Source organism: Aulostomus chinensis, chromosome 10 (genome assembly GCF_037954235.1).
Source record: "Aulostomus chinensis isolate RoL2024-O1b breed Wild chromosome 10, RoL_Achi_v1.0, whole genome shotgun sequence".
Lineage (NCBI taxonomy): Eukaryota > Metazoa > Chordata > Actinopteri > Syngnathiformes > Aulostomidae > Aulostomus > Aulostomus chinensis.
The window spans coordinates 8,601,944-8,618,095 of NC_141329.1; the positions used below are offsets into that span (position 1 = coordinate 8,601,944).

General features: G+C 41.9%; 1 protein-coding gene and 1 long non-coding RNA gene across 4 annotated transcripts in view; both read left to right on the forward strand.

The window, feature by feature from the left end:
- Nucleotides 1-16,152, forward strand: part of lsamp (limbic system associated membrane protein) — a 455,226-nt gene that overhangs the window by 416,675 nt on the left and 22,399 nt on the right. For all 3 annotated transcript variants that reach the window (XM_086215878.1, XM_086215877.1, XM_086215879.1), the window contains one exon: nucleotides 4,528-4,653. In XM_086215878.1, coding sequence (XP_086072004.1) covers nucleotides 4,528-4,653 — 126 coding nt within the window. The remainder of the gene's footprint in view (nucleotides 1-4,527; nucleotides 4,654-16,152) is intronic.
- On the forward strand, nucleotides 12,995-13,949 carry LOC147254282 (uncharacterized). The gene is made up of 3 exons (XR_015118142.1): nucleotides 12,995-13,157; nucleotides 13,463-13,631; nucleotides 13,717-13,949. It is a non-coding gene; the product is annotated as an uncharacterized LOC147254282 (long non-coding RNA).

Here is a 16,152-nt window from a genome sequence, read left to right on the forward strand (position 1 = left end):
CTATCTATAATCTATCCATCCATCTATCTATCTATAATCTATCCATCCATCTATCCATCTATCTATCTATAATCTATCCATCCATCTGTCTATCTATCTATCTATCCATCCATCTATCCATCTATCTATCTATCTTTCCACACACACATATATAGATACATATAAATAATTTGTACCTACTTTAAAAACAGAACAGCTCCTCATTTTCTACAGGCACCTTCAACAGCAGCACTTTGTAAATTCTTTATTGTCAGGCCACTGAGTAAATTTAATGGAGCAGTTGGGTTTTAAGTGCCCTGTTTATGGACAAAGAGTTGTCGAGAGCTGGCAGAGAAGTAATTTCCTCACCAGGTTTTTGTTTGTTTGTTTGTTTTTGTTTGATTTTTCATTTGATTGTGCTACTCTTTGTACTTTCTAAATCGGTAACCAACAGATTTTAATGGTTTAATTCCACTGAGACTGATAAATGTGGGATTTAAAGTAGAAACTGAGCTCTTATAGCACTGCCATGCATGCAATCATCTTAATTTTAAGTGTATTTGAAACGGTGGTGCATTGGTTGGCACTGTCGCTTCACAGCAAGAAGGTTCCGGGTTCGAGTCCCAGCTCAGGCTCGGGATCTTTCTGTGTGGAGTCTGCATGTTCTCCCTGTTCCTGCGTGGGTTCTCTCTGGTACTCCAGCTTCCTCCCACAGTCCAAAGACATCAAGAGAGGATGAGGCTGATTGATACTCTAAATTGACTTTAGGTGTGAGTGTGAGTGTGAACGGTTGTCTGTATATGTGTTGGACCTGTGATGGACTGGTGACCTGTCCAGGGTGAACCCCGTCTCTCGCCTGTTAATGCTGGGATAGGCTCCAGCCCCCCCGCGACCCTTAATGTAGGACTAAGTGGAAGACAATGGATGGATGGGTGGATGTATTTGAAACATAGCATCTCGTCCATTTTATTTTTGTATGTTCAGTGCAAGAAGGCAGGCTCTTACAGATGTTGCAAAACATAACATCTCATGAGTGTGTGGAGACCAAGGGGTTAGAGAGCAGGGGGATGAAAGGTTCAGGGTTGCAGGGTTTAAAAAAGTTTGGGAACTACTGAGGTATTGCATCAAAATTAACATTGAAGGGAAAATACAGAAGTGCTTGTTTGGAATATGGAGTGATACATAAACACTCAATAAAGAAGGTTGCCATTCTGAGTCTTGAATCTTCACCTTCTTCTAGTCCCCTCAAACAGAAAAAAAGAAAAAGAATATGTAGCTCAGTATGTGTTAATAATTTATTTGACTTTGGCATAAACTCTTTCAGTCCTCAAATGCAGCAAATTGCTTCAGTGCTTTTAGCTAAATGTTTATTTTGCAGGTTCATTTTCTGGGGTTTAAGCCCCTTTAGCTCTGTTTCATCACTGGGAATAAGAGGTCAGAGTACGGAACACTGCTCCACTGGTGCGCCTACTTTAATCACCAGTCTAATTAGTGTTGAGACGAACTGACTGCTTTCCTTCTCCGAGGTATCACACAGTGCAGTGCTGCTGGAATCTACATAAAACTGAACCTCTGTTATATCAACCTAGCTGAGATTCAGCTTTGTTCAGACCCATTATGTATATTGGTTGAACTCCAATCAGAGTTTTTCTTTCTCATCAAAGGAACCAAATCACATTCAGTGCTGCTCAGCTAGGAATATATGGGAGACCGTTTCAGCGCAATCAGTGGAAAGCGCATAAATTGTTTAAGCGCACCATACCCGGAACATCATAAAAAAAACTAATGCTGCATATGAACTTGATGACATTATTAACACAGTCAAAGGAGTGTTAAGGTGATGGACCCTATTTATTTTCATCATTGCATCTGACCAGCAAGGACGTGTGAAGTAGATAAAAACAGACAGTGGACAATTGTCTAGTTGCGCAAGTGTGAAAACAACACTTCACCCAGTGGCTGACGCGTAGCAGACTTTTCCGTCTGTTCATGATCTTCTGTCAAATAAATGTTTTAACATTGGTGAACATTAACCATATACAGTACATAATAGAAACATATTGTGTGTGAAGAACCATGTCTGTATGGACGGTCATCTGCTTCAACCAGTTTGGGTGAAAGAGAAAGGGACGGGGACGGATAAAAAGGATACAAGATAGACAAGGACAGAGAGACACAGGGACAGAAAACAGTGAGACTTTCACAAAACAAACGGTAATCATAGAAGCTCTAGTAACAGAAATATAGTTTATCATGATGATGTTTTCCTGCACATGCGTGTGTTGTCTTGTTTCGCTCTCTTGTTCTTTGTCCTCATGAACTAAAATTGCTTCAACTTAAATTTCTGTCTTCATTTGAAAAAATAGGGATGTGAATTGAAGACGGCGATGTGGACGATCATGTAGCTTATTGAATAATTTCGGTTTACCAGTAAAATCAAGTCTTGGAATCAATTTCTTGCGATTCTGAAGGCGGTGGTTGTGATGTTTTGTGTGGTTCCACAAGGCTGTACTAAACCACACAGCACCATGAGCAAACTTAAAAAAAAAAAAAAAAAGTGAACCTTTTTCCATGTGGGGATAATAGGAGTTCTTCACATTTCTGTTAATTATGGGAGTTTTTATCAAAATTCACATGCTGGCAGAAGCATGGTTAAGAAAAAAGACCAGAGATTTCTCCAATCCCCTGCAGTCATGAAGAATGCATTAGCTAGCTGCTGCTCATTGATGGCAACAGGTTCATTCACTTTACATTATAACAACAACCTCCGTAAGCTCTCGCGGCAGGTAGAGTCTGTGTTTCATCGTCTTGACTTGCCACCCACATTTTGCTCAGAACTAGCGAGGTTATTCTGTGTCTCTCTGAAGTATTAGCCCAGCCAACCACCTCTCTGGAAACACAGATGCAGCAGTCTCTCACACTGTGCTGAGGAACACTCAGAAGACTGATGTACTTCATTTAACTGAACCGTGAATGCACATTAGCCAGCATGACGTGGAGCCACTGGTTTGTCGGGTGAGTGGGCAGCAACTAGCAACACTTGGTGTTATAAACACAAATTATAACTGGGAATCCTACACACAGAACAGGTCGATTGAAAACGCGTATTAATTATATGCAACATGCAATGTTAGCTATTGACAAGCTAGTCCTATTGCACATTCAGATAGAGAATTGAGCTCGGTTCAGCATCCGGTAAAATCTGATTTCTAATAATTCCATCATCACCTGATAAGATGTTGTATTGGAGCTCTAATCCTAACAAATTGAAAAATGTAGTAAAGCAAAAAGAATTTTGTTCAAAGTAATAAATCCAGATGTTAGTCTTAGTGAAGAACAGTCAACAAATGGCTCTTCTTCACACATGAATGAGAGTAAGAGTGGTGCACAACTAAACTTGTATTGTGTTGCTTCGTGTCTCACGAGGAAGAGTTACTGTCAAGCATGCTTGCTCATTCTGCTCATACAACAATCAGTTCATGCTTGGGTTAATTTAAGTGTTTCCTTGAGACTGATGGGGTTAGGGGAGGAAAGGCGACATGGTCTAATATGCAAAGCCCAGGAGAGTGTGTGACACACACACTTATGACTGAAATTAGAAAAGTAAAAGTACTTATCACAAGTACTCCTCTTAATTTGTCTGAGTCATGTGCATTCTGTCCATTGATCATTGTTGGTAATTCTGGCATCAGATCTGCCTATGCGATACCTTATCCCAACCAATTCACCCAGACTCGTGGGAAAGCTGTGATGAATGCCCTCTACAGCCGCCAAGATTGATTGCAGCTTTGCAACTGAGTCTTCGTAAAACAGATTATACCTTTTTGAATTCATCCGAGTTGCAGTGCCTCTATAAAGGCATACCTCTCTCTCTCTCTCTCTCTCTCTCTCTCTGCGCTCGTTTGTGTGGGAGTGGGACCAGTCAGAGTAGAAGGTGATTCCATGGCAGGGGTGATCATTAAACGCTGGGCTGTGATGCTCTGCGTTACTTTTCTTTGTCACATACACACGCACACTTCTTCAACTGAAAAATTTTGATTTGTATAGTAAAGACAATTCTTCTTAAAAGAACGTGTTTGAACTCAGAAACGGTGCCAAGCATCTGTTGAATCCCCCATTTGACAAGAGAAGCAATCTGTTTTCATGAGCACTGGTCCTCGGGCGAGAGATTAAGTTGCATATTAGGATCCTGGGTCGAGAAAGTTTATTTAAGTACCTTTGAGGGCTACAGAAATAGGGAAAAGAATATTCTCAATAGCTTTTCAAAAGTTCACGGAGAGAATTAAGGTCAACTTGTTTTTGCATTTAACCTCAGTTCACAGAGTTTCTATGAAGCTATCATAAAGGAGCTGGCACAGGGAAGTAGCCGGGTTTCTTTTCTAAAAGGGAAATCCCAGTTATTTCCTCCAGTGAAAATTCTTCTGAAAATATTTGAAGTTGTGAGAAAAAAGCGACAAAAAAAAGTCAGTTACAAACTTTAAAAAGTTGCAGTTGAGGTCTGTGCGTGCCTTTTAATCTCTTTTTTTTTAATGTTTGTTTTGTCTCCAGTTCCAGCCAACATCTACAAGATGTCAGAAGACATGACAGTGAACGAGGGCAGTAATGTGACGCTCAGCTGTTTGGCCAGTGGTCGACCGGACCCTCTAATCACCTGGCGGCTGCTCAACCCTTCCGGTAGGGATCAGTTCTCATCATCATCGATGTGTCTGTCAGATTCTTTCACCGTGTTCATTTATTTCACAATGAAATGCGATGTGCTACGTGTGTAAGAGATAGGATTTTAAACAAATGCAAACACATTATTCAGAATGAAGAGATAATGAGTCATGTGTTTTGTTTGTGTTGTTTTTTCCATGTCACCTGACAGACATGATTTACCACAAACATCACACCGATTTTTACTCCGAGCTGTAATTCAGTCAAATCACAATACACATTTGCATCAATCATGCGGACCCACATTTTACAGTCATGTAAGATACACTTATACCAACAGAGGATAAACTCCATAAATCCTGTTCGAAGTCATACATAAAAGGTGCTCTCTGGCGATGGATTGAAATCATAAACATTAATCTTGTTCTTTAGTAAGTAGCTACTCCAGTTATTCACGGCTAATGGAAGCAAGTGCTAACAGCCAAGGCAGCATTTCTTTCAGTCCACCATGGTTGCCAAAATGTAAACAAGCTAAAAGACACAGGGGCTCCAAGGGTTGTAAAGAAGTCCAATAACTCTTCATTCACTGTTTGATTTATTAGATATTTCAATGAAAAAATGCTCTTGTTTTACTCATGCAAAAGTCCATGCATCCATCCAACTATTTTCTACCACTTATCCTGTTAAGGGTCACGTGGTGGCTGGAGCCTATCCAAGCAGCCTTGAGAGAGGCGGGGTTCACCCCGGATGGGTCACCAGTCCACCGCAGGGCCAACACATAGAGACAGACAACCATTCACACTCACAGTCACACCTACAGTCAATTTAGAGTATCAATCAGCCTCGTCCCCTCTTGATGTCTTTGGACTGTGGGAGGAAGCTGGAGTACCAGAGAGAACCCACACAGGAACAGGGAGAACATGCAGACTCCACACAGAAAGATCCCGTGCTTGAGCCAGGGCTCAAACCCGGAACCTTCTTGCTGTGAGGCGACAGTGCTGACCACTGCACCACCGTGCTGCCCTCACGCAAAAGTAAACAAGTCTGCATGGTTTTGTTTTTGGTTTTTTTTACAATCCTACAATAATATCGGCCAGTAACTTGGGCGTATTTTTTGTCATGGCTTTACACATATTTTAACTGTCAGGATGTCCGTATATGTCAGGCTCGTTTGTCCACCATGTTCATATGGGCCTCAGAGAGCTGACATCAATTTGTTTTTTAACCCAATTCAAGGAAAAAAGAATGACGTCATGCACTGATAAGCTTGTCGTGTGATGGATGGAGATGCTCGTCTTGACAGTATCTCAGGTTGATAAGAGCCTCCCACTGATGGAGAGCCTGTCTATTTATATGTCTATCAATTGCTGAAGCACTTTCTCAGCACTCCAAGCATGTTTTATCAAATACATCTGGCTGTTACACCTAGAGCAACTTTTTGTCTGTTTGCACTAAAGTGGGGTGATTTGTTCAGCCCAGTCCTCCGAACCATGTGGATTTGACTGGCTCTGAGCTGTGGAGTAAACCAAGAGCCGCTTTTCTTATATTCATATTCTTCCTGCAACTTCAGAGGCTTCAGGGTTCAGATGGCTCATTTAAGCTTTGTTCCAAGGAAATGAATGTGAAAAGTCAATTTTTCAAGCTGCTTCATCCTTCATAACTGTTCTTCAGCACGTTCTGTGCATTTTCTTCCATATGGTAGCTTTTGTTTTCATTATTCTCTTCTTGCTTTTTCTTTATTTCTTTTCTGAGAGTGGGCACATCACCCTTGACAAGTCCTCATTCTTCCCTCGAGTAGTGTGAATAGTGAAGCAGAAAGTGCGTGATAAAGGAAAAATTCTGTCTTTTCAGGGCTGCAACATGTCTATACCCACACAGGTACACTAAATGTGGCTCCTGAAATGGAAGGAATGAACCATTTGCAAACAACAACGCTGTTGTTGTTATATCTGTTGTATGGAGGTGTGTCTTTCTCCTCAAAAATCTATAAGTCCAACCCTGTTTGAGCGTGTGCTGGGAACTGCTGAGCAAGATAATGATGTCTGGCTTCCTGTAGTGTCACTGCCTCACACCTGCGTCTGCCTGTGAGGTACCGTGGCTCAGCTAGGGGGGCTCTCAGCTATAGATGGGTGACATCATAAAAGAAAAAAAACAACAACAACAGCAGCACGATCCTTAGTAAGGTGTTGGGTCAACAGAACAGGCATTCATCCCTCCAGTCAAGACATGTTGAATGAATTCATCATTCAAGAGTCACAAACCTTCAGAACTCAAGTCAGGTGTCACGTCGCCCAAAAAAACCACCATGTCTAATTGAGGACAGACATTGCGTTTGTCCCCAGTTGCATGTCTTCACCAATTAACTGGTCTTTAGTCTCGGCTGCGTCTCCAAAAAGTGACTCAAGTCACACAAATATGCATACGTACAAAAACAAACAAAGATTGCACCATTCGCTTGGAACCCTGACTGCATGCATACCAAAATCTAATGTTTACCCAAACACAAAAATGTTTCATCTCAATTCCAGCAGCAAACTCTTTTTTTTTTTTATTGTTTCTTCACTCATGCATGATATGTCTTCTTAACTAGAAATCCTCTTTTGAACTTGAGTGTTCAAAATTCAGTGGAAGATTAATTAAAGTAAACTACTTTGCATAGCTTTGACAGAACTGTCTGCTTTAATGTGCAAAGAGTGGAAACATTTTTAACATCATGTTTTTTTTTCAGGTAAAAGCCCTGTAAAAATGCATATTCCTCTATGTAGATATGCTACATGACCTGCAGCTATACGCTAGCAGTCCCTGCTGCTATATGCTAAAAAACTCCTGCTGCCTGTCTGAGACTGTATCAGCCGACAGCCTCCATCCTTTTTATTGTTTGCACCGTGGATATTGTTGTTGCCTGTGCCTTAACGTGACACCCTCAGATTGACGTGTCTAAAAAAATAAAAACTTGTGGGGTCTCATGAAGCACTCTGCTCCAGCTAAAAATACAGCTGCCCATTTTCTTAAGTGCCGGTCTAACAAAAGACATATTAAATTAGTGTTTGTGAAATGACAGTTTAATTATTTTACCTCTTGGACTCCAAAATTCTGTTGGTAAAATCTAAACTGCGGGATTCTGTCATCTTTGACAGCTGGGAGTCCTGTGTGCATATTTTGCAGAGGATTAATTCAATTAAACCAATATATGATGCAATTATATTTTGGATTTTTTTTTTTTTTCCAAAAGCAATATGTCCCTAAATACAGGCTTTGAACAAAATTATTAATAACAAAATGAAATCAAACTGACAAAACTGTGAAACTCAAAATGACAAGCTAACTTTAACAACCCTGAGAGTCATCAAACTGCAGACAGCTCTGGAAAATGTCTGCTGTAAAACTTTTTCCTCAAGGGCTCGGGGGTAAAGGCCCGTATAACCTGAGTTACAGACGATGCCTCCTCACTGGCGATTTATCCAACTTCTCGATTAGTATTCCATGTGAGGATTTGTTTACTAGTGAGTTAATAGCAGGGTTTCTCAGGGTGTCTGCAATGCACACGCTTGTCATCTCTGTCTACGAGCCATCCGAGCTGAATCTCTCTCCCACTCTCTCGCCCTCTCAGCGCCGCACAATCCTATTTCTCTGTTATTATTGCTTCCATCGCTCCGCTTTCACAAAGCTAATTAGATTATAAGAGACATGTTAGCTTTCTTAATGACAAAATGGCATTCTGGTTAGATTGAAAGATAATCAGAAAGAGTCTTTCCCTTTTGCCAAGGATATGTGAGTATACACATAATTAGATCTATTGTATTTGCCATTGAGGCAAGAAGTCATGCAGGTTATGGATATAATTAAACAATTGTAGGATTGAATTGAATCCATTTTCCCTGGTTTCTTCTAATGTGTTCCTATGCAGTCAAGAGGCAATGATTTTTAGACTTTCTTTGTCCAGACTGCATGAGACATTAGATGGAATGAGGAGGACTATAGCTGGGTAGACATTGAACCCTTTAAGCATAACAGAAAATGCCAGGGAGGCAGGTGATGTCTCATTATGTATAAGGATTCCATCGGATCAAGAACAAATGATGGCACTCATTGAATTGGCACATACATCAGTTCATCGAAAGGGTTTTATTTTTCAACTGACATTGCCAAAGCGAAACAAAGTTTAAAGGACTAATACAGTATTGTTTCTGGTTCGTGGCCTTTCACTTTAGATCCAGCTACAAACAAACATCAACTTTTTGTCAGATGTCTCATTAGATACGTTTCCTTTGACTCCAGTCACTGAAAGAGGGAAGGAGACACTTTGAAGAGCAGACCGAGCCTGGGAATATGCTCCATAACAGCAGCGTGCCATCAGGTTTACCCGTATACAGCAGTGGGCATACTGTAGGTGTCACACTATCTTGTACTTCTTGTATTTTATCAAAACACAATTTGTTCAGCTTGTGCGTGGGTGTTTTGGTGAATATTGACTGAACAGCTCATTGCTCAGACTTGTGAGAAGAATGATCAATAGAGCACGGAGGGGCAGGTGGGAGCAGAGGTGAAGGGGTTTTCAGCTGGATGGGAGGAAGGAAAGAAGATGAAAGAAAAAAGCGGAGTGATTGTGTGTGTGTGTGTGTGTGTGTGTGTGTGTGTGTGTGTATTTGTTTGTGCGTGTGTACGTGTGTGTGTGTGTGTGTATGTCAGGTAAAGGTTGAATACATGTGTGTGACACTGCACTGCAAATTCCCTCAAGGTCTGCTTTTATGTATGTGTGCATGCATGTGTTGAAATCTGCAAGTCTTTTAGCAATGATTTCTTTAGCTGGTTGGTTCCCAGCTTCAGTCCACCACTGTCTTGTATTTGTCTTTTCTTTCTCTGTGTGTGTGTGTGTGTGTGTGTGTGTGTGTGTGTGTGTGTGTGTGTGTGTGTGTGTGTGTGTTTATGTTGTGTGTGTTTGTCTTTAACTCCCCAAGAATAGTTGCCAAAGGTCCTCACTGGTTGGTGGGAGGCTGGCAGAATGATGGCGCCCTGCTGAGCACGATCAGGGGGGAAATGGAGCTGCTGGTCAAGCAAGGAATCTTTCACTGCTCACTTCTCAGACCACCAAAATAGAAGTCTGACAAGTATGAAAAATACATTCCCTCTGGTATTCCATGACACAGGAAGGACCCACACAGAGGTGGAAGAGAAAGAACTGGAAGAACTTACGCTACCCTTAGGGCTGGAAGGAAGGAACAAAGAGGGACATGCAAGAGAAGGAGCCGAATAGTGTTTTAGTATGCAAATGGCCAGTTTCATTAGATGGGCAATCATTCTTATCATTAGTTATAGTAACTCCAGTAGTTAATTAATGTTCAATTATGCATCCAAGATTCTTTCACCTCTCTGGTGTAATAGAGTTTGTCAGTCATTTAGTGCTGCAGGGAGGACCACCGCAGCACTGAACCTCGGATCCACTCGAGCAAAGACGCACACATCTGGAGGAGCTTGCAGTGGAAGAAGTGCAGCTTATGATTTAAATTCTAGTCATAAAGAAGCCTTTTTACGATGCTGCTGCGTGGCCATGAAGAGTGTCTTTTAACTACTGTGTGAATGCCTCTCTACCTGTCCATCAGAAGACATGTTTACTGATGCAGAGGCCTTGAGCGAGACATGTAACCCCGGAGGTGCTCAGGATAATAGCATCAGTGAGTTATGAATCTACGACAACACTTTCATTGCAACAAAGACATCTGTCCAAATGAATTGATTTGGACAGCAGCCCAAACTCCTACGCTATATGATCTGGCTGAATATTGAAGTCATAACCCTTTTATTACAGCGCTTGGCATGCCAGCCTTTTAGAAGTTTGATGTTGAGTGCCCTTGACGTCCCTCCTCTGCAGGCCGTAGCAGCTTTGACCATGCTCCAAGACCGAGCTCTGGAAAGTCTATTGTCACCTTCTCTGGAAAGCCTTCTCCCTGCTCCTCTCTGTAACTATTTATCTAGCCATCTTTAGCTGTCACCCTGTCATCTTCTTCCTCATTTTCACTCTCACTGTCTCCCCCACTTTCCATCATCCTCCCATCTTTTCCCTCGGAGGAGTATGACAGCCACTTGAGTTGTTCTCTCTGCACCTCATCTCACTGTCTGTGGGAAGAGACATGGAGCTGGAGAGGACAGCGCACATACACTTCGTGCACACAAGCTGAGACACACACCTATCTCTGCCTCTCAGGAGGGAACGGAAGTGTGGAGATGCACAGGTGCCTAAGAAGTATAACTCCCGTGTTGTAGGAATGGGTGAGCAGATTAGGAAGGGCACACGCACACACACACACACACACACACACACACACAAATCATTGTATGGCAGCCTGTCAGTGGCAGAGACTAGCAGACAAGCCTGCTGATTGTTGGAGTGAAGTGTAAGGTGGTGGCAGGTCCTTCCCAGTGCAACCCAGGTCATACCTCCCACTCCCTGTCTTAAGGTGTGTGTGTTCATCTGTCTTTGTGTGTGCAGTCATTTCAGCTGCAGCCCATTGGGAAACAGGAGGACACAGCTGCTAATCTGTCTCTCAGCAGGTCTGAGATCTGCTGACTATTCCTCCTCACTTGTTTGTTTACAATCAGCACTATCAGCAGCTGGTCTAAAAACAGTCTGCCGTCACACGGTGCTCCGAACATCATGAGCACAGCGTGCCCCATGTCGGCCCAGCCTCATTAGATGTAGGCACTGCTGGGCCTGCCCAATGCTGGAGCTCACACTTGTTTAAAGACACAACTGGAAAGGACAACTCAGCACTTTCTTTCAAGTCCATATAAGCACATTTTTTGGAGAGCCTGGAGCCACACATCGCCTCTGGGTGGCAGTAGCCTGGAGGAGAGGTGATTGAAGAGTCTGTTGTTTAAAGGTGAATTGAAAAAAAGTGGGTTTTTTTGCAAGATTAAATCTTATGCCCCCTCCTCAATTATTCCTTTATCTATTCAGTATATACCCAATATATGTCTTTTTTCCTGCTGTAAAGACATTTGATGACTCATCCTGTAATAAGGGGCGTGTGCTAATTTTGCATCTGAGCAAGCTCTACAAAACGACTGTCAGTATTCTCCATTTCGCATGATAGCATTCGGAAAGTCACAAGAGGAGCAAGATTAATTAATTCACATTAAAGTGGACGTAGCTTCCAAACACATGTAAATAAATGAAAACGCTCCATTCTGAAATCCATGCGCAAGGTACAGAAACCTCCAGGGTCATGTGGTGTCCTCATGGTCTTTCATGCCCTTGAGTAAATCAAAATTTACCCTAAATAAACAAGAATTAAAAGCAGCTCCCATTTTTAGACGGCGGATAAACTCTAGAGAATTTCAACAATTCAAGGGAATTTACCAACCGAAAATCTCCCAAAGCATTATGTGAACTAAGAATTTCAAGCACCCCTAAGTGACTTTTTGTCGACACTGTGCTGGCGCTTTATTTAAAGAGATGTCGTACCACCACCGTGCGATACAGTGTTAACAGTCCATGGCCAATTTCATGGTCATTTCCAATATCTCTATGGAGTCGGTTTGTAACATCTGCTACTTCTGTACCAGACACTAAGAGGGACAATTACATTGTTTGAGGTGTCTGAAGTTGCTATCAATCAAACCAGCTGAACACTTCTGACAGACATAAGATTGACAGCACTCTCACCACCATTATAACGCCAACTGAGAGGGAAAAAAACAAAACAAAACTTGAAGAGTTCCCAGATTTAAAGAATAGATGGCGAGCAGCACTGACGCTGCTCTGGAGGCTAATACACTAAATAAATAAATAAATACTTCCATGAGACTGTTCGCTTTGATTCTGTCTCATAATCCTTCCTAATTAGAATAACACATTTATCATTCATATTCAGCTTTGCTGATTACAGACAATGACAGGGCAAACATTTGAGCAAAAGAAAAACAAAATACTTGGAGTTTGAAGAATAATTCGCAAAAACTGAAGAGCCTATATCATGGGAGGTACTGAAATATAGTAAAAACATTTTAAAGCAATTTAAGCAAAAATGTCCCGAGACCAACTAAATCTCCCTCTCTCTCCCCTATGAAATTAAATAAGAATATTTCACAAGAAGTGCTCAAGCGAGTCCAAATGTGGTAATCCCATATAAAGTGGATGCTGTTGGAGCACAGGGAATAATAGACTCAGGAAGAGAGGGTTTGAGGAAGAGGTGGCTTGAATCAGACACTCAAAAAATCAGGGGAGAGAGAAAACAGTTTCAAAGACTTCTTAGAAATGGTTTGAGTGCCTGCATCAACATTCCATTGCCCGAGTGGGTGGATTTACATGTAAGAAGTAAAATCATTAAGCTATTGTAACATAATTTATGTATGAGTGTTACCTTATTCGCCTGAAGATATTTCTATAGCCTGAGCATTTTACACTAAATACTGTGTACTACAGAGAGTGGTGAAGGTCTGTCTTTGGCACTGAGAAACAGCTCTCGCTAGTGACACGGAACCTAACGTCCAAGAAAATGGAGATGTCTTTCCACAGTCGGCAGGTGATATACAAGTGATTTATTCAGATGCTACACTCAGTAACTACATAAAACGGATGGAGTCACGGTCACGAGAAGTGATGGCTGCGCACGGCCAGGGTAGAGCCTTGGCCGACTGTCAACACGTCCCTTTAATCAGACACGCGCACCCTAGCCCTTGTATCTTAATGTGTCACCTACTGATGACACACGCAGGAATGGAGCGATGTATATGAGCGTCTCACTTGATTGGTTGCAACGTGAAAAAGTCTAACCGGATGAGTAATGCTCTCTGTCTATGCACTGTCACTTGTGTGTGTATGACTCAGACGTAAAAGGGGAGATCAAGATGATGATGGAGGGGGAAAAAAAGACTTGACATTCAGTGGCTGACCTTGCTATCCTAAAAACAAAACTCCTTTTCCCATGGTAATCAAACGCCCGTTGAGCCTGGTCCTGAGTGAAGGTGCCCCACAATAGCCTGGATCTGTTTATGTGGTAAGTGTGTAAAAGAAAGTGGACTCATGGGAATTGCATCACTCAAACCTTACTTGCTTTATCAACAATTAATATCCTTTTAAAGCCTCAGACATACAGTAGGACGAACAGGCACACGGCGCACAGTGAGGACGAGATTGAAGCTGCCTCAAAAAATAACAAAGGCATATGAGGCACCGAGGAAGAAGGAGAGAGTGGGAAAACAAGATAGAGCGAGGAATGGCAGCGCTCAGGAAAACAGACGGCTGCAGCGCTCCACTGTGCGTATCATTTCTCCGGCTCAAGAAGCGGCAAATAAACAGCCATCTTGCTTTTGGCTCCAACACCTGTGTTATTTCTGCACCGCCAGCAGCGGTGGCAGCAAATGGCTTGTGAAAAGAAGTGGAAGCTCTTCTTTTGTCCTCAGACTACTGAAAGGGTGTTGTTCAAGGAGGATTTTTCTCAGATATACAGTATCGCTGCCAAGTGTAACAGGACAGCGAAAGATTCAAGCAAAACAACAGCACATTAGAGGAATCCCACAGGGACTTTTTAGCTGCTTTTATTTGGAGGATTTAAGGTTTTAGCTGTTTTCTTACAATTTTAATGAGGGCTTGTTGTGTTTTTTTTTCTTAATTGCTGGTTTTATAAGCCTTAATAGATAGTTCTGCACTTTGATAGGGTATCTGAAGTTGTCTTCTTGCACCCCAGATGGATACATGGGAAGGACATATATCCTTTGATTTGTTTTGTCCTGCTCTGCATCAGCACAACTTATCGATGACACTGTCAAATAAGTGTACACTAAAGCTTAGCTAATGCTAAGTTATGCATTTGAAAGGGACTACATCTTCCCTGCTTTAGACTCACAAAGATCATTAATAAATGATTAATTATATTTAAGTAGTGGTTACTCAGCACTCCTATACTCAGTTTAACCAAGCATGAACTACAGTACCTGTTCTTAATGTATCCTAAACTTTTGTATATCCATTTTAGAATACTGATTATTGATGCTTTCATTATAGATTTAGTGGTAATTACATGTTATGTGCAGAATTAATGAGGATGACCTATTTGAATGTGTCAGTCATTCATTTTTTAGCCCTGAAGACAATCCAACAAGTACTCTTACCGGTACAGCTTGACAGCAAAGTTGTTAGCGCAATCTCGCCGATGTGTTAAAATGTTTTGGGATTTTTTTATGATAGAAATGGGAAGCCGACACACCAGTAGTGACACAAAGTCAACAGCTGGCTTGTGCTGCACCTGCATGGTAACCACCTACAGTACATCCATTTATCCCATCAAAACTGCAGTGACCACAGCTTTCTACACTCAGTAGCGAGCATGTCGTCTGCTATGCAGTGGCAGCTGACAAGCTCTGTTGAGACTGAAACATTCTCCCTATTACCAAGTATAGTCAGTTCCATCTGCAAGCTCATACAGTGCGCAGGACTTTTCTCTGTTTCTTTACTTGAAATCTCTTTCTGACACACCCTGTTGGAGCCATTTGTAGGTCTTCAAGTTTGATTTTTCCTTGACACCATCTTAGTTCTGCTGTAAGAAATGTTTAGTCATTAAAAGCAAAATTTCACTCAAATCCAATGCCTGGCACATATTTACCTTGTCGATAGTTATTTGCATTGCATAAGATCTTTATTTTTTGCAGTGGACTGTCAATGAAGTCATGAGTGTGCTGTTCACATTGTCATTAGTTTCTGCGCAGTCATTTTCCATGAGAAACCTGTTGATTAGTCAGTAATTATGTGGTGACCCGTCATTTAAGTCAGTGATTTCTTACAGAATGATAGCTGCCATGTGGCTACGTCCGATAGCCAGGACTAACAGTCCAAACACAGTGCACACATCCTCAAACACATCAAGCACACACACACACACACACACACACACACACACACACACACACACACACACAGATGAAGATCTAGAGGCAAGTGGATGGAATGTGCACATACAGAAACACTTATACACTCACACAGCCACACTCATGCAGACAAAAGAAAATAAATGTCGCAGTAGTTTTTATGCTACTCAGCTCTGAAGTTTCTCAAATCAGCTGCTTAACATAAATTAGCATTTGCAAAATAAATGTAATGTTTCGTACTGTGGTAACGCTGATGAATGATGCATGAGCATATGCAAATGACTGCCATCCAGTTGCTAGCTGAAGCTGAGATTCACATCCCCTCTGTAGCTCTTCTGGCTCTACCCCTCCTTCCCCCCACCTGTCCCCTTTCATGCTTGTTTAGGTGGGCCACATATGCGCATGTATGGACAGACAGAACGTGTCTCTGTTGTCCTGTGCCACTGCTGGCCCTCACTCCTAGAGTACTTGAACCAACATGGACAACTCACAGTTTTCCACATAAACTTGAAACTGTCTGTGCAATGCAAATCAGTATCCAGCAGGCATTCATAGATGTGTACTTCTTCCAGGCCCCTCAATTCTTCCCAACTGACTTCCAAAGCCGGCTGTTGCATATCCCAAAGGCTTCATGGCTTTCAATGGTATAATGTC